The sequence below is a fragment of the Oncorhynchus gorbuscha genome, linkage group LG04 (assembly GCF_021184085.1).
Source record: "Oncorhynchus gorbuscha isolate QuinsamMale2020 ecotype Even-year linkage group LG04, OgorEven_v1.0, whole genome shotgun sequence".
Lineage (NCBI taxonomy): Eukaryota > Metazoa > Chordata > Actinopteri > Salmoniformes > Salmonidae > Oncorhynchus > Oncorhynchus gorbuscha.
In genome coordinates this window covers 65,423,374-65,442,886 of record NC_060176.1, presented here as the reverse complement: position 1 = coordinate 65,442,886, position 19,513 = coordinate 65,423,374, and the positions used below count along the sequence as shown (strand labels likewise).

General features: G+C 42.0%; 1 protein-coding gene across 9 annotated transcripts in view; it reads right to left on the bottom strand.

Moving 5' to 3' along the window:
* tmc2b (transmembrane channel-like 2b) overlaps positions 1-19,513 on the bottom strand; it is a 29,364-nt gene that overhangs the window by 2,599 nt on the left and 7,252 nt on the right. For 4 of the 9 annotated variants that reach the window (XM_046347812.1, XM_046347813.1, XM_046347814.1 and 1 more), the window contains 16 exons: positions 18,458-18,607; positions 17,939-18,029; positions 15,436-15,517; positions 15,228-15,334; positions 14,966-15,064; positions 12,230-12,372; positions 11,969-12,116; positions 11,523-11,717; positions 10,931-11,110; positions 10,480-10,638; positions 10,146-10,274; positions 9,651-9,718; positions 9,314-9,553; positions 9,109-9,234; positions 8,642-8,720; positions 8,352-8,478 (listed from right to left, as the gene is read on the bottom strand). In XM_046347812.1, the coding sequence (XP_046203768.1) occupies positions 8,352-8,478; positions 8,642-8,720; positions 9,109-9,234; positions 9,314-9,553; positions 9,651-9,718; positions 10,146-10,274; positions 10,480-10,638; positions 10,931-11,110; positions 11,523-11,717; positions 11,969-12,116; positions 12,230-12,372; positions 14,966-15,064; positions 15,228-15,334; positions 15,436-15,517; positions 17,939-18,029; positions 18,458-18,607 (2,123 nt within the window). The remainder of the gene's footprint in view (positions 1-8,351; positions 8,479-8,641; positions 8,721-9,108; positions 9,235-9,313; positions 9,554-9,650; positions 9,719-10,145; positions 10,275-10,479; positions 10,639-10,930; positions 11,111-11,522; positions 11,718-11,968; positions 12,117-12,229; positions 12,373-14,965; positions 15,065-15,227; positions 15,335-15,435; positions 15,518-17,938; positions 18,030-18,457; positions 18,608-19,513) is intronic. The other 5 variants (XR_006838578.1, XM_046347817.1, XM_046347818.1 and 2 more) reach the window with 5 other exon arrangements.

The following is a 19,513-nucleotide window of genomic DNA, read 5'->3' as shown; positions in this document are numbered from 1 at the left end:
CATGCAAAGAGTTAAAGCTCAATTATGTGTTTTATCTCCAGTATTTTGCCATGATTGTCAGTTATTTAGCTGCTCTAGTGATAATGTCAGTGCATTCTTGCTGGGATTACACAATCAGTCTACTACCGGAGAATATCAACACCAAACACATTGGTTCAATGTTCCACGGGAGCGGACAGGACACAGCGTACCATAATGTTCTGAATAATGACCAAGTCTACCTCGCTCCCTATTCCACTGAACCGCTTAGGCGTAACAAATACAAGTCCAACATTTATCGGAAACTTTTAAACTACCTGTTCACTAACACTCTTCCTTGGCTAAATGGAGAAATCTAGAAATTGATGAAAGAACGATATTATGCTCTAAAAATAGCCCTAAGATCCAAATTAGAGCATGACAGATGTAGGTTTACCATGTTGAGAAATAAGGTGATGAAAGAAATCGGACAGGCCAAGACAAACCTTTTTATTAACATAATTGGTGAAGCTAAACAGGTTAACAGGGAAAGACCATAGTAACACTGCAAAAAGACTAGAAATCATGATGAATAACAATGTAACACGGGATGCAGTCAAAATAGCAATAGCCTTCAATTCCTACTTTATTGACTCTGTCAGGGTACTAACACATAACCCCTCCACTGGTTTCTTGGGCTCAGTGCTAGTAAATTACACTCAACATGTCTTCATCATAAGGGAGGTTTCTGAGACAAAGGTGAACAAGGTGATTAGCTCACTAAATAACTCTAAAGCCAAATATGTGTTTGGGCTGGACTCTACCTTTCTTAAAAACTACAAAGAGTCACTCATTGGCCCCATTACTAAGGTCACCAACACATCTATTGGTCTCGGGGTGTTTCCAAGGGTATGGAATTCGGCCATAATAACGGCCATCTTTAAATCAGGCGACCCTGCTGATGTGAGTAACTACATGCCCATTAGTATACTACCTGTGATGTCAAAGTTTGTTGAAAAGTGTGTAGCAGAACAACTGATTGCCCACCTCAGCAACAGCCTCTTCACATTACGCTCCATGCAGTTATGCTTCAGAGCGAAACACTCCACAGAAACGGCCGACTGCTTTCTTCTGGAAAATGTGTCCAAGATGGACAAAGGGGGCGTTGTTGGGGCTGTGTTTCTGGACCTAAGGAAGGCTATTGATACTGTTAAATATGAGATTCTCATCACAAAATTGTCCAAGTTCAACTTTTCCCCCGATGCCTTGAGATGGATGAAATCATACCTTGAAGGCAGAACTCAGTGTGACAGAGTGAGCAATGAGCTGTCACCCACTCTTAGCTATGATGTGGGTGTGCCCCAACGGTCAATACTGGGGCCCCTCCTGTTCAGCCTGTACATTAATGATCTGCCTTCTGTCTGTACTGGGTCTGAAGTTCAAATGTATGCAGATGATACAGTGATATATGTGCATGCAAAGAGCAAACAACAAGCTGCACAAGAACTCACTACTGTAATGGTCCAGGTTACATAGTGACTCACTACTGTAATGGTCCAGGTTACAAAGTGGCTCAGTGACTCACTACTGTAATGGTCCAGGTTACAAAGTGGCTCAGTGACTCACTACTGTAATGGTCCAGGTTACAAAGTGGCTCAGTGACTCACTACTGTAATGGTCCAGGTTACAAAGTGGCTCAGTGACTCACTACTGTAATGGTCCAGGTTACAAAGTGGCTCAGTGACTCACTACTGTAATGGTCCAGGTTACAAAGTGGCTCAGTGACTCACTACTGTAATGGTCCAGGTTACAAAGTGGCTCAGTGACTCACTACTGTAATGGTCCAGGTTACAAAGTGGCTCAGTGACTCACTACTGTAATGGTCCAGGTTACAAAGTGGCTAAGTGACTCACTACTGTAATGGTCCAGGTTACAAAGTGGCTCAGTGACTCACTACTGTAATGGTCCAGGTTACAAAGTGGCTCACTACTGTAATGGTCCAGGTTACAAAGTGGCTCAGTGACTCACTACTGTAATGGTCCAGGTTACATAGTGACTCACTACTGTAATGGTCCAGGTTACAAAGTGGCTCAGTGACTCACTACTGTAATGGTCCAGGTTACAAAGTGGCTCAGTGACTCACTACTGTAATGGTCCAGGTTACAAAGTGGCTCAGTGACTCACTACTGTAATGGTCCAGGTTACAAAGTGGCTCAGTGACTCACTACTGTAATGGTCCAGGTTACAAAGTGGCTCAGTGACTCACTACTGTAATGGTCCAGGTTACAAAGTGGCTCAGTGACTCACTACTGTAATGGTCCAGGTTACAAAGTGGCTCAGTGACTCACTACTGTAATGGTCCAGGTTACAAAGTGGCTCAGTGACTCACTACTGTAATGGTCCAGGTTACAAAGTGGCTCAGTGACTCACTACTGTAATGGTGCAGGTTACAAAGTGGCTCAGTGACTCACTACTGTAATGGTCCAGGTTACAAAGTGGCTAAGTGACTCACTACTGTAATGGTCCAGGTTACAAAGTGGCTCAGTGACTCACTACTGTAATGGTCCAGGTTACAAAGTGGCTCACTACTGTAATGGTCCAGGTTACAAAGTGGCTCAGTGACTCACTACTGTAATGGTCCAGGTTACATAGTGACTCACTACTGTAATGGTCCAGGTTACAAAGTGGCTCAGTGACTCACTACTGTAATGGTCCAGGTTACATAGTGACTCACTACTGTAATGGTCCAGGTTACAAAGTGGCTCAGTGACTCACTACTGTAATGGTCCAGGTTACATAGTGACTCACTACTGTAATGGTCCAGGTTACATAGTGACTCACTACTGTAATGGTCCAGGTTACAAAGTGGCTCAGTGACTCACTACTGTAATGGTCCAGGTTACAATGTGGCTCAGTGACTCACTACTGTAATGGTCCAGGTTACAAAGTGGCTCAGTGACTCACTACTGTAATGGTCCAGGTTACATAGTGACTCACTACTGTAATGGTCCAGGTTACAAAGTGGCTCAGTGACTCACTACTGTAATGGTCCAGGTTACAAAGTGGCTCAGTGACTCACTACTGTAATGGTCCAGGTTACAAAGTGGCTCAGTGACTCACTACTGTAATGGTCCAGGTTACATAGTGACTCACTACTGTAATGGTCCAGGTTACATAGTGACTCACTACTGTAATGGTCCAGGTTACAGAGTGGCTCAGTGACTCACTACTGTAATGGTCCAGGTTACAAAGTGGCTCAGTGACTCGTGTTTGTTTGCATCTCAATGTGAAACAAACTGTTTGCATGTTCTTCACAAAGAGGGCAACAGATGCTACTGAGCCAGATGTCTATGTGTCAGGGGAGATGCTCCAGGTGGTATCTGATTTTTAAGTACCGTGGCATCATACTTGATTCCAAACTCTCTTTTAAAAAGCATGTGAAAAAGGTCATTCAGATAACCAAATTCAACCTAGCTAATTTCCGATTTATACGAAATTGTTTGACTACAGAGGTAGCAAAACTGTACTTCAAATCTATGATACTCCACCTCTTAACATACTGCTTGACTAGTAGGGCCCAAGCTTGCTGTAGAACATTAAAACCTATTCAGTCTGTCTACAAACAGGCTCTTAAAGTGCCTAGGAAGCCCAATAGCCATCATCACTGTTAACATCCTCAGAAAGCATGAGCTCATGAGTTGGGAAAATCTTGTGCAATACACCGACGCATGTCTTGTATTCAAGATCCTAAATGGCCTGGCTCCCCCTCCACTCAGTATTTTTGTTAAACAGAAAACCCAAACATACGGCTGCAGATCCGCAAGGTCTGTCATGAGAGGTGACTGTATAGTTCCCTTAAGGAAAAGCACCTTTAGTAAATCCGCTTTCTCTGTGAGAGCTTCCCATGTCTGAAATACACTGCCATCAGACACAAATAACTGCACCACGTATCACACTTTCCCAAAATGCATGAAGACATGGCTATAGGTCAATCAGATTTGTGAACATGGTCCCTAGCTGTGTATTGCCGCTTTCCATGTTGTCTGTTGTATATAATAATAATAATATATGCCATTTAGCAGACGCTTTTATCAAAAGCGACTTACAGTCATGTGTGCATACATTCTACGTATGGGTGGTCCCGGGAATCAAACCCACTACCCTGGCATTACAAGCACCATGCTCTACCAACTGAGCTACAGAAGTAGCTTGTGAGGTGTGGGAACACTTTGTTGCTTTTATGAATTTTGTCTTGCTGCTTTTTGTTCTATGTTGCTCTGTCTGTATGCTATGTCTTGCTTGTCCTATGTTGCTCTGCGTGTGCTCACTGCTCAAGGATTGTCTATATTGTAATTGTTTTTAATAACCTGCCCAGGGACTGCGGTTGAAAATTAGCCAGCTGGCTAAAACGTTGATTAATGTGCACTGTCCCTGTAAAAATAAAAGAAACTAAATACACTCAATAGCCAATCAGCATTTAGCTAAACTGAGCAAACTCAACTGTGAACGGTCTTGGCGCACCAAAAAAAAGTGTCATGGGAAATCCGTTTGGATTTGGCTTCACACCAATCATATTACAAATGTAAAACATCAAAAGCCAAACATCATTGACAGAAAAAACTTGAATTGTTGCATCTCGTTGTGTTGTTGTACTCTGGTGGATAGCTAGCTAGTTCAAATTGGCACTTTCCTAAATTAGCCATGGATGGAGCTAGAGATTTGGACTTGTAGTTTTACTTAATTCTCCATAATGGCCAATGATTATAACGGCGTTTGGGAACCAACTATAAAATTATACATTATGCCCCTGGCCTGAGAGGATAGAAGTTCAATATGTAGCTAGATTCAGTAAGCTAATGTTAACTAGCTGGCTCATCTTTGCTCATTAAATAAAGTTAGGCTTGCGAGCAAACATTTTAGTCAGGGAGTCTAGGACAACATGAACTAAAAGTGTGTCCTGTCCTGTTTGACAGGGTAATAGACAGTATTGACAATATGAAGGAAAGGAGGATGGCGTTGGCATTTCTCAACAAGTTAGGTGAGTCAACATGTTTTTTCTACTTATGCACACACACACACATACACACACACACACACACACACACACACACACACACACACACACACACACACACACACACACACACACACACACACACACACACACACACACACACACACACACACACACACACACACACACACACACACACACACACACACACACACACACACACACACACACACACACACACACACACACACACACACACACACACACACACACACACACACACACACACACAAATCAGTAACATGGACAGCCACCTGATATTTAGCTTACATTGATTGGACTAAATGGTTTTGGGAATCTAGTTGTCACTGTATTAGACTAAGCATAAGTGATTTGATTGATGATGTTGAAGTTGAAATAGTGCTATATTCTTTGCGACTTGTGATAACACTGTTCTAAATCAATAGTTGTTTAGTAGTCTGAAAATGTCAGAAACATTAACTTGATTGACCTTCCTGTAGGCCATGTAACTGTTTGTAACATGCAATATGCATATGCATTGTGGACTCCACCTGAACGATGTTGCGCTCCTGTTTGTGATTAAACAAAAGGTGTTGTTGAATTCATTCTCCCTCTGTGTCTTCTTACTTTCTCCAGCTTAGGCCTATATATCACGGTGGCAAGGCATACAGTGCCTTCAGAAAGTATTCAGACCCCTTGACCTTTTCTACATTTTGTTAAATTACAGCTTATTCTAAAATTGCTTAAATAAATAAGAATCCTCTGCAATCTACATACAATACCCCATAATGACAAAGTGAAAACAGGTTTTTAGACATTTTTGCAAATTTGTTTAAAAAAATAAACAGAAACACCTTATTTAAATAAGTATTCAGACCCTTTGCTATGAGACTCGAAATTGAGCTCAGGTGCATCCTGTTTCTACAATTTGATGGGAGTCCACCTGTGGTAAACTCAATTGATTGGACATGATTTGGAAAGTCACACACCTGTCTATATAAGGTTCCACAGTTGACAGTGCATGTCAGAGTAAAAACCAAGCCATGAGGTCGAAGGAATTGTCCGAAAATCTTCGAAAGAGGATTGTGTCGAGGCAGAGATCTGGGGAAGGGTACCAAAACATTTCTTCTGCATTGAAGGTGCCCAAGAACACAGTGGCCTCCATCATTCCAAAATGGAAGAAGTTTGGAACCACCAAGACTCTTCCTAGAGCTGGCCGCCCGCCCAAACTGAGAAAATGGGGTAGAAGGGCTTTGGTCAGGGAGGTGACCAAGAACCCGATGGTCACTCTGACAGAGCTCCAGAGTTCCTCTGTGGAGATGGGGGAAGCTTCCAGAAGGACAACCGTCTCTGCAGCACTCCACCAATCAGTCTTTAGTAAAAGGCACGTGACAGCCTGCTTGGAGTTTGCCAAAAGGCACCTAAAGACTCTCAGACCATGAGAAACAAGATTCTCTGGTCTGATGAAACCAAGATTGAACTCTTTGGCCTGAATGCCAAGTGCCACATCTGGCGCCTTCCCTATGGTGAAGCATGGTGGTGACAGCATCATTATGTTGGGATGTTTTTTAGGGACTCGGAGACTAGTCACGATCGAGTGAAAAATGAAAGGAGCAAAGTACAGAGAGATCCTTGATGAAAATCTGCTCCAGAGTACTCAGGACCTCAGACTGGGGTGAAGGTTCACCTTCCAACAGAAAGGTGAACCCTAAGCACACAGCCAAGACAACGCGGGAGTGGCTTTGGGTCAAGTCTCTGCATGTCCTTGAGTGGCCAGTCAGAGCCTGGAGTTGAACACGATCGAACATCTCTAGAGAGACCTGAAAATAGCTGTGCAGCAACGTTCCACATCCAACCTGACAGAGCTTGAGAGGTTCTGCAGAGCAGAATGGGAGAAACTCCCCAAATACAGGGGCTGCCAATCTTGTAGCATCATACCCAAGAAGACCCAATGCTGTAATTGCTACCAAAGCTGCTTCAACAAAGTACTGTGTAAAGGGTCTGAATGCTTATGTAAATGTACAATTTAAAAAAATGTTTAATACATTTGTACAAATTTCTAAAAACCCGTTTTTGCTTTGTCATTATGGGGTATTGTGTGTAGATTGATGAGGGAAAAAAACATGTAATCTATTTTAGAATAAGGCTGTAACGTAACAAAATGTGGAAAAAGGTCAAGGGGTCTGAATACTTTCTGTATAAACTTTCTGTATAAACTTTCTGTATAAAGCACTGTATAAACTAACAGGTGATAGAGCAAACCATGCAATTATCACAACCCATAGGTTGCAATATGTTTTTTTTCCTTGCCTTGCCTTGCCTTGGATTTGCCCCAAACATAACGCTTTGTGTTCAGGACATAAAGTTATTTGCCACATGCTTTACAGTTTTACTTTAGTGGCTTATTGCAAACAGGATCCATGTTTTGGAATATTTATATTCTGTACAGGTGTCCTTCTTTTCACTCTGTCAATTAGGTTAGTATTGTGGAGTAACTACAATGTTGTTGAGCCTTTCTCAGTTTTCTCCTATCACTGCCATTCAACTCTGTAACTGTTTTAAAGTAACCATGGTGAGATCTCTGAGCGGTTTCCTTCCTCTCTGGCAACTGAGTTAGGAAGGACGCCTGCATGTTTGTAGAGACTGGGTGTATTGATACACCATCGAAAGTGTAATTAATAACTTCAACATTCTCAAAATATTCAACATCTGCTTTTTATTTGTACCAATCTACCAATACCTGTCCTTCTTTGCGAGGCATTGGAAAACCTTCCTGGTCATTGGGGTTTAATCTGAGTTTGAAATTCACTGCTCGACTTAGAGACCTTACAGATAATTGTATGTGTGGTGTATAGAGATGAGGTAGTCATTCAAAAATCATGTTAAACACTATTATTGCACAGAGAGTGAGTCCATGCAACTTATTATGTGACTTGTTAAGCAAATGTTTACTCCTGAATTGATTTTGGCTTTCCAAAACAAAGGGTTTGAATACTTACTGAAGTGAGACATTTCAGCTTTTCGTTATTAATTAATTTGCTTTAAAAAATGTCAAACATAAATGCTCTTTAACATTATGGGGTATTGTGTGTAGGCCAGTGACACAAAATCTCAATTTAATCCATTTTAAATTTAGGCTGTAACACAACAAAATGTGGAAAAAGTCCAATTGTGTGAATACTTTTTGACAGCTCTGCTTCGGAGCGATGTTATGACACAATTCACTCAAAACAAACTGTTTCTTCGATTGATCTTTGAAGTGGGTTCACATTTTTTTCTTAATGCCAAAAAAACATCCAACCACCAAGTGGTGCTGAGTGGAGATGGTAGGAAGGTAGAGTAGGCTATGTGAACTGACCTGGTGGGGGTGCTTCTTCAGCAGGAGGGGGGATTAGAGAACGGTTGGGAAGAAGGCCAACCAGGTCATGCATCACCTGGTTGGTACTCTCCTTGTTGTTCCTCCTGTTCTTCTCCTCATCTCTAGCCTAAACACAACCGCAGATTATACTGTTGGTGTTGCTGCATTCACATTTACACACCCTTCAGCATTACGTACATGCATTTAACAGTACTGAATAACATGTCATTATTTACAGTATAGGATTTAAGTCCTGAGAGACGTCAGCTCAGTTGCTCATGGTCATTTACCATTTGCATCTTCCTCTTCAGTTCCAGGTTGGCATTTTGATAGTTTTTGGAGGTTGCATTCAGATAGTAGATGGCCAACCTGACACAGGATCACAGAACTCTTGATATGATGAGCATGTGTATGTTACTAGGACCATATGCATGTTTGCTTTAGTGTGTGTATGTGTGTGTGTGTGTGTGTGTGTGTGTGTGTGTGTGTGTGTGTGTGTGTGTGCGTGCGTGCGTGCGTGCGTGCGTGCGTGCGTGCGTGCGTGTGTTTGTGTGTGCGTGTGCGTGTGCGTGTGCGTGTGCGTGTGCGTGTGCGTGTGCGTGTGCGTGTGTGTGTGTGTGTGTGTGTGTGTGTGTGTGTGTGTGTGTGTGTGTGTGTGTGTGTGTGTGTGTGTGTGTGTGTGTGTGTGTGTGTGTGTGTGTGTGTGTGTGTGTGTGTGTGTGTGTGTGTGCGTGCGTGTGTGTGTGTGTGTACATACACCATCAGCAGCACAGCTGGTATGATCAGCCCAGGATTAGTTGCGTAGGTGAAGATATTACCAATGAACGCTGGTAGGTCCTTCTCTATAGTTTCCATGACAACGTCATACATTTGCGCCCTTCCACTAGTAGACAAGAGACCAGCATTAGATGTGTGCCTAGTGTGTATGTGTGCATGCGTGTGTGTGTGTGCATGAGAGACACCTGAAGGGGCCACAGTCAGAGGAGGGCGGCAGGGTCATTATGGTGTAAACCACAGGCAGAAGGCTGAGGAAGAGCACCAGGAGGAGGAGGCCCATGTAGAAGTTGTTGGATTTGGAGGCCTTGAAGACCCTCTCATGGGGAACATTACAGCTCATCACTGCCCAGCACTGGTAGTACATGGAGGAGAGGAGACGCAGGACGTTCAACCCTACCAGGCCAGGGGCGTAGAACGCACCCATCCTGAAACAAACACAGATACAGAAATATGTGATAAACACAACTTACAGGTTGATTGGAAATGTGTTGATGGTTTATGTGATGTCTCATATTTACTCACCAAATCATTCCTTGATTGAAGATCAATCCAAGCACGTTGCCGCTGATGTCAAACTCTCCATAAGACGGCTAGAATCACATACATATTTTAAATAGTGCAATGCATGAGATAAATAATGGAAACATAATTCTGTTCATTGTCCCCCCTTTCTCTCTCCCTCTTTCTCTCTCTCAGTAATTAACTTCCTAGGGCAGTGTCCTGTGTCTTGGTGAATGCGAAGGATCACCTATCGTGCCAGATGTTGCTGTGTGGTATCAAGTTTACTTGTTCTCACACATGCAATAAGCAAAGATAAAACAAAGTAAAGAGCAATATAGTAGTGCTGGATTGTATTGATAGAGAGTAAGTATACCTTGTTACCATACTACCATACATGTTATTACCACTTTATCCCATACTGTAGTATAAAGTGCTACCAAAATGTATTACGATAGAATGGGAACACACACACAGTAGAACAGTAGTTATGTTATTCTTCGGAAGCATAGCACGTACAAATCCAGCCTCCAGGTCCCAGCACCAGCAGTAGTTGAGGAAACGCACAATCACGGCTCGCACAAAGTCACCAATGAGGATGGTCAGATATGTCACCTGGATGTCAGAGACGGTGAGCTTCACAAACTCCTAGAAGGCAGCACAGAAGGGAAACTAAACATGAAACGCCCAGCATGCCACACGGCCTCAGTCTCATCACTGGTGCACAATGACAGAAACTTTATGGGCTGCCCAGGTCAGGTGGAGGAACAACAAAATAATAAAAAACGGTGGTCTGCCACCGCTATGTTTAGTAATAAAGGGAAAACGGAGGAAGAACACGGGCAATCCTCACTATGCCAACGTCCGTCTCCCAGCACGGCCCTCTGATGACATCAGCAGGAGGGATCTCTGGAGGGGGGATGTCAGTAGTGTTGTGGAAGGTGCTGTAGTTGGCATAGTACTCCTTCAGACCCCAGATAGTGGCATTCTTAATGTACTTCTCCTGTTCCAACTGTACACATGTTAACACGCAAAGACAGGTTCAGGTGAGTAAGTAAAATATACATTCATACAATATGTACGGAACACACACACACACACACACACACACACACACACACACACACACACACACACACACACACACACACACACACACACACACACACACACACACACACACACACACACACACACACACACACACACACACACACACACACACACACACACACACACACACAGGTGAATAAACACACAAACATGCATTTGCAGGTACATAACACTGACACATTGTCTGGTACCTTTTCATTGACATCATCAAACAGGGCGAACAGGAAGGTGTAGAGGTTCCCAAGGAACAGGGCAAAGATGCGGCCCAGCTGCCACTTGAGGGCGATACGAGGGTGGTACTCCTCCAGCTCAGCGATAGTCTCAAAGAGAGGGGGGCACACCAGCCCCAGCAGTGACATCACAACCTCCACCTGAAAAGTAAAACACAACCAATCACCAGGATGAAGACTAAAAAAATACTTTAATGAATAACCATTAAATACTGAACATACTATTATTAAATTAGTATTTCTTTATAAAGATGTATTAGCATTTATAAGCATTATAAGCATTACATTCATAAACATGTATAACATGTATCATATAATTTATAAACATGTAATCATTTTTAGTGGCTTACTCATGAAAGTTCAGTGTAACCCAAGTGTGGTATAATATATATATATTTTATAAACGTTTGACTGTCATGACAACCCAGACAATAGGACAACAACCTACAACTGAAGAAAACAGGACAAACACCAAATGCACATTTCTGGTTCACTCCTTTTGACAAGATGAACCATAGCACAGCATGTATCTGATCATAACAACTCAACCTGCCTCATTCTTTTCATACCAGGAGAGCGTATTCTGATCTAGTTTTGCAAAGTCCTGAGACCTCTTGACCACAAAATAGATGAGGTAGCCACTGCCCCCCAGGCTGCAGAGAATGAAAAGATTGGCTAGAACCCGCAGGAACCTCCGCAAGTGGATGTTCTCATCCTTCTGGTTCTCCTGTTCGTCTACTATGGATTCCTACCGAGAACAGTCAATTAGTGAGACACACAGTGGATACTATGGTTGAAGATAGTAAGTGTCTAGGCCCGTACATGTAGTACATTTTTACATGTATATAATTCTTGGGAGATTGAAGATTTTTAAAGATAAGAGCAATGGATATTTGTAGAACAAAGTTATGCATAAACAACAGTATCTTGTGCCAAGCTAGTGGTAGGTCGGTCTATTAGCTATGGATAGGCCTAAGTGTTAGCTGCTGCTGTGTTTACCTTAAAGCTGGTGGTGATGGAGGCATACTTGTTGTCAGCTGTCTCTGGGTTCCCAATGAGGTAATCCCAGCTGGTGAACATCTTAAAGGTGAATGTAAACTGTCCATCGTCCCCACCATCTCCTCCCTCATCCGAGTTACGGGCCATCCTGGGGGTGAGGGTTGCTGGCATCAATATTTTGGATACTGTTTGTGTGTATGTGGATTAGTATGTATTTACTGTGTGCATATGTGTATGTTCACGTGTGTGTGTTTAACCCACGTTCTAATGACCACCATCAGGCTGTAGCCGAAGATGCCAACACCGACCAGTAGGTAGGACAGTGGCAGTCTGAACTGGAGGAGTCCGATGGTGCGTTCGTCATTGTAGTAGCCATAGAACAGAACAGAGTACTTGCAGTAGCCCTGGTGAAATTAAGAAAAATAATCATGTTCATATGCAAGTCATTCATCTGAAATTAAGCTGACAGTGACAAGTACAATTGATGTACTGTAAATGCTAACACTTTATTAAAGGACCCACCCATAACAAGTTGCAGCCCCTATTTCGATGCCATTTCCTGTCCGAAGAATGATGAAGGCTACTTACACATATTCACAAATTGAAATATACATATTCATTGAAATGATAGGCTACAATAGCTTTGCTCATAATCATTCATGCTGCAAATGACATGTAACATGTAACTAACTATAAGTTTCTTGAATTTTATTTTGCTGGTTCCTTTGCATTATCTGAATAGACACGTGTGGGTTCAAGCTATCATTACACCAATCAAAGCATTCATCTTTGGGGGAAGGGGGCGAAGACATCAAAACTATGAAATTATACATATGGAATCATGTAGTAACCAAAAAAGTGTTAAACAAATCAAAATATATTTTAGATTTTAGATTCTTCAAAGTAGCCACGCTTGGCCTTGATGACAACTTTTCACACTCTTGGCATTCTCTCAACCAGCTTCACCTGGAATGATTTTTCAACAGTCTTAAAGGAGTTCCCACATATGCTGAGCACTTGTTGGCTGCTTTTCCTTCACTCTGAGGTCCAACTCATCCCAAACCATCTCAATTGGGTTGAGGTCGGGTGATTGTGGAGGCCAGGTCATCTAACACAACACTCCATCACTCTCCTTCTTGCTCAAGTAGCCCTTACACATCCTGGAGGTGTGTTGGTCATTGTCCTGTTGAAAAACAAATGATAGTCCCATTAAGCACAAACCAGATGGGATGGCGTATTACTGCAGAATGCTGTTGTAGCCATGCTGGTCAAGTGTGCCTTGAATTCTAAATAAATCACTGACAGCATCACCAGAAAAGCACCATCACACCACCTCCTCCATGCTTCATGGTGGGAACCACACATGCGGAGATCATCCGTTCACCTACTCTGCGTCTCACAAAGTCACGGCAGTTGGAACCAAAAATATCAAATTTCGACTCATCAGACCAAAGGACAGATTTCCACCGGTCTAATGTCCATTGTTCATGTTTGTTGGCCCAAGCAAGTCTCTTCTTCTTATTGGTGTCCTTTAGTAGTGGTTCTTTGCAGCAATTCGACCATGAAGGCCTGATTCATTCAGTCTCCTCTGAACAGTTGATGTTGTGATGTGTCTGTTACTTGAACTCTGTGAAGCATTTACATGGGCTGCAATCTGAGGTGCTGTTAACTCTAGTGAACGTATCCTCTGCAGCAGTGGTAACTCTGGGTTTTCCTTTCCTGTGGCGGTCCTCATGAGAGACAGTTTTATCATAGTTCATGATGGTTTTTGCAACTGCACTTGAAGAAACTTTAAAAGTTCTTGAAAAATTCCGTATTGAATGACCTTCATGTCTTAAAGTAATGATGGACTGTCATTTCTCTTTGCTTATTTGAGCTGTTCTTGCCATAATATGAACTTGGTCTTTTACCAAATAGGGCTATCTTCTGTATACCACCCTAGCTTATCACAACACAACTGATTGGCTGAAATGCATTAAGATGGAAAGAAATTCCACAAATTAACTTTTAACAAGGCACACCTGATAAGTGAAATGCATTCCAGGTGACTACCTCATGACGCTGGTTGAGAAAATGCCAAGAGTGTGCAAAGCTGTCATCAAGGCATTGGGTGGCTACTTTGAAGAATAACTAATATCAAAATATATTTTTAATTGTTTAACACATTTTTGGTTACTACATGATTCCATATGTGTTATTTCATATTTTTGATGGCTTCACTATTTTTCTAAAATGTAGAAAATTGTAAAAATAATGAAAACCCTTGAATGAGTAGGTGTTTTCCAAACATTTGACTGGTTCTGTATATATAACCATTTTATAAATGGTATGATATATATATATATATTTATATATATATTTGTTTTGTTTCGTTGTTTATATAGACCACAAAAGAAAAGTGAAAATGGACAAATTATTCAATGGATTATGATAATTTTCAGAAAAAATATTTTTAAAAGTAGACTTGCAAAAACATACATTTGCACCGCCTATTTTAATTTGCTCCTTGGCTCAGGCAGCCAAGTGGACACAAGGCTGTTTGGTTCAGCTCAGTCGCGAAGAGGAATAACTTTGCAGCTGTTTCTGATTAATAAATAATGCCACGCTGGTGGGTGGTAACATTCAAGTAAAACCCAGCCCTGAAACTCAACATAGGCTGAAAATAAAACGATGGCTTATTGACTTAAATCGCTGTGCAACATCATGGGTAAGCTCTGGCCATCGTCTTTCAGCTTGAAACAGTGTATTTCTACCGGTGTGGGTGTTTAATTACATTGCAGGTACAATGCAATATGATGCTGTTATTCATGAACATGTATGACCCCTAATGTCTTAAAAATCTACTTTTTACCCTTTTTTTACCAGTAATTTAAAAGTACTGTATGACATCACATTTTATGTATGTTTGTTTCATATGTACAATCATATGAAGTAAACCTGAACCTTAAGTAAACTTAACAAGGTGCTTAAATATGGCATCACTCCAAAGATCCTCACTCCAAAATCAAGTAGGACGGAGTAGTCCATGGCTTTGGCCTGCTGCGCTCTGGGAACAGTTTTCCTGGGTATAGACCCATACGGAAGACCCATCATCACCTCCAGACAGAAAGAAAGGAAAAATGAAAGGGAAGTGGGGAAAAGACTGTAAGAATGAGACAGTGAGTCCCTCCTACGATATCTCTCCATATGCTGACCAAATGTACTGCAAATATTTTGCAAGACAATGGACTATGTGCTTAAAGGTTAAAAAGCTGCTCACCTCTGGGAGAACAACAAGACCAAACATTAACCCAAACAGGACCAGGTTTAGACCGTACATCCACCGCAAGAAGATGAAGTAGGAAGCCACAGATGACCCAAAGTGACCTGAGGGTTAGAGTTCAAACTCCAAAAGTTACATAATGAATAGATATAACTACATTACATGAACAAGACAGAAACTCATAGCTTTAAATAATGGTACCCACTCTCAACCTCTTTAATCTTTCTTTCCCATGGAATACAGGCTGTTTTGAAATTGTCAAAGTCACGGTTGAACTTGATCATTTTCTGAAACAAAAATGGTTAAGAGAGAATATTTGAAAATAGAAGTTTTTCACAGACGTACTGTGTAGTTCCTGATAAGAAAAAATCATGAAGATTATGGTGCACTTATGATTTAACCCTTAGCCTACAATTTCTGTGCTCCAGCGGAAATCAAATTCACATCATCAAAAAATCCCCATCTCTTTAAGCTAGAGATATCAGTTTTTGCAGGAGCTGCATCTCAGTCCACCACATCTGCCGATATAACCGTTCCGCATCTTCAGTGAAAGGTGGCAGAGATGGTGTTTGTCAGACCATGTGACATCCCGAAACATCAGAACATACTTCCTTTTGATAATGTTTTTTCAATGTTTCATCCAATACATACATATATTTTTAATTTAAAAACAACAAATAAATAGCTAAATGATCGTTGGTATAACCATCTTAAAACAATGCCATATGTTAGTGTAGACCCCTTGTCCCCCCTTCCCCCATCCCCGTCCCCTGATTTAGACAGGGCTTAGACTCTAGAGGGTTAAATGTGTATTTTACATGCCATATCAAATAACATCAAATAACAGGTGTAGACCTTACAGTACAATTACTTACAAGCCCTTAACCAACAATGTAGTTTTAAGAAAAATAAGTGTTAAGTAAATAATAGATACATACGTAGACAACTAAATAGCAAATAATTAAAGAGCAGCAGTAAAATAACAGTAGCGAGGCTATATACAAGGGGTACTGGTACAGAATCAACGTGCGGGGGCACAGGTTAGTCGAGGTAATTGAGGTAATATGTACATGTAAGTAAAGTTAAAGTAACTATGCATAGATAATAAACAGAGAGTAGCAGCAGCGTAAAAGAGAGGGGGGGGGGTGGCAATGCAAATAGTCTGTGTAGCCACTTGGTTAGCTGTTCAGCAGACTCATGGCTTGGGGATAGAAGCTCTTAAGAAGCCTTTTGGACCTAGACTTGGCTCTCCAGTACCGCTTGCAGTGCGGTAGTAGAGAGAACAGTATTTGACTAGGGTGGCTGGAGTCTTTGACTATGTTTAGGGCCTTAACCCTGACAACTCCTGGTATAGAGGTCCTGTATGGCAGGAAACATGCCCCGGTGATGTACTGGGCAATACGCACCACCATCTGTAGTGCCTTGCGGCCGGAGGCTGAGCAGTTGCCATACCAGGCGGTGATGCAACGAGTTAGGATGCTCTTGATGGTGCAGCTGTAGAACTCTTTGAGGATCTGAGGACCCATGCCAAATCTGTTCATTCTCCTGAGGGGAAATAGGCTTTGTCATGCCCTCTTCATGACTGTCTTCGTGTGCTTGGACCATGTTAGTTTGCTGGTGATTTGGACACCAAGGAACTTGAAGCTCTCAAACTGCTCCACAACAGCCCCTTCGATGAGAATGGGGGTGTGCTCAGTCCTCTTTTTCCTGTAGTCCACAATCATCTCCTTTGTCTTGATAACGTTGAGAGAGAGGTTGACACCTGAGTGGTCCCCGTGTTGAGGATCAGCGTGGCAGATGTGTTGTTATTTTTTTTAAATGTTTAACCTTTATTTAACTATGCAAGCCAGTTAAGAACAAATTCTTATTTACAATGATGACCTACCGGGGAACAGTGGGTTAACTGCCTTGTTCAGGGGCAGAATGTAAGATTTCTACTTTGTCAGCTCGGGGTACTGAGCCAGCAACCTTTCAGTTACTGGCCCAATGCTCTAATCACTAGGTTACCTATTCCCCACCTGGGGGAGGCCAATCAGGAAGTCCAGGATCCAGTTTCAGAGGGAGCTGTTTAGTCCTTAGCTTAGTGATGAGCTTTGAGGGCACTATGGTGTTGATCTGTTGGGGCGGTATGCAAATTGGAGTGGGTCTAGGGTTTCTGGGATAATGGTGTTCATGTGAGCCATGACCAGCCTTTCAAATCACTCCATGGCTACAGAAGTGAGTGCTACCGGCCAGTAGTCATTTAGTCAGGTTACCTTAGTGTTCTTGGGGACAGGGACTATGTTGGTCCTCTTGAAACATGTTGATATTACAGACTCAGTCAGGGACAGGTTTAAAATGTCAGTGAAGACACTTGCCAGTTGGTCAGCTCATGCTCGGATTTCATGTCCTGGTAATCCGTCTGGCCCTGCGGCCTTGTGAATGTTGACCTGTTTAAAGGATTTACTCACATCAGCTATGGAGAGCGTAATCACACAGTCATCCGGAATAGCTGATGCTCTCATGCACGCTTCAGAGGTGCTTGCCTCAAGGCGAGCATAGAAGTAATTTAGCTCGTCTAGTAGGCTCGTGTCACCGGGCAGCTAACTTAAGTCTTAACATAAATGCATAATTTGTTTGAATTATTCATAATGATTCAGTAGGACATAACTCATCTTTAAGACTGTGGACTCAGTTGTAAAGTTAACACTTGGCCTAGGAAAAGTTACCTTAGCCATTACGACTTTGTAGGCGTAGAGCTTCCTCCCTTTGCCCTTTCCCAGAGCCCCTTCAAACTTCTCCACAAACGCCTGGCATTCCCTACAATTCAAACCCACAAAAAATAATGACTCATCAACCAACAAAAAGTATCCATCACTGGTTTGATAAACCACCCACCAATAAATCAGTGAGAAGCTGGTCAAAGAACATCAATCAGCAAAGGGTAATGGACAATCTATCTACTTTGTCATTCCATAAAGTAATTCAAGTATTTCACAAAATAAATGGACATTTGATCAGGCAATGTAGCATCAAAGGCACAATTATATTTTAATTTAATTTAAAAATAAATAAGATGACACCACAAGTACTACATTAGTTATTGTGTAAGCCTTAAGGAATGTGCAAAGTACTGTAGTTATAGAAAAAAGAGAAAACAGCACAGCAAGAGCAAGTCCCTATGTGAAGGCAATCAGCCAATGGGAAATCAGTGGAGGAATACACATGATGGTGGCCATTTTGTTTACTTGAGGAGTTTAAGCCTCCTCTTCATGCGCCACGGTTTGTTCCTTAGAGTGGCGATCAGCTTCTTCTTCTCCTCCATCTCTTCCTTCTGAGCAGCAATCTCCCCTTCTGACAGAGAATCCTCGTCCTCTGACTCGCCCGAAGAAGAAGAGCTATCAGAAGAAAGAGAAGTTACCAGGGCCAGGGGTCAAGTCAGGGTCAACCATGTGTCAACCAGAGTAGAGTTAAAGTTCCGGTCAGACTGTCTTTGCTAAGAGTGGGCAGTATGGCCAGAGGCTTTTCACAGTGCCCAATCATCATGGTATAAACTTTGAACTTGTCACATTATGTTGAAACGCATCTGGCAGACCAACAGAAAATACAAAAAGAGAACATTGCTTTGGCAATGTAAGCATATGTTTCCCATGCCAATAAATCCCTTAAATGTAATTTAATTTAATTGAAATGAGGGGACAAGAGGGGACACATGCAAGTCAAATAACATATCCAAGAATAGTCCAGTAACCTGGTCCTCCCATCGACCCAACCAGACACGAACAAACCCCATTCCGACCATGTAATCCCTCAACTCAATGTTATGAACCAACACTACCCCATGATTGAGCCAGCACAAATACCACTACAACCCAACTCTATTCTGGTGAAAAGTACTGGTTATGCATTACCAAAACTTTAGTGGGGACATTTTGAGAATGTTAAAATGGTTGGACACTTTTGTCAGAGGTTCCCAGGGAGGACCCAAGGGATGTCCCATCACATGACTATACGTTTTCTCCATTAACATTACGTTAACACATTCTAGAAACGTTGAAAAACAACATAATTGGATTATTTCCCCAAACGTTCTCATAACCATTACAGCAATGTTTATCAAATCGTTTTTTCTGGGTAAAAAAGAAAATCAGGAATGTTGCCATGCTAAAGTTAGCTGGAAACCAATTGGACTTAACTGGGACTCAATTGGAACGTTACCCAGCATTATAGGATCGTTCACTGTTTGCTGGGATGAGACATATTTCTCAAAGTATCAAGTTTTAATATCTATACAGCTCAATAGC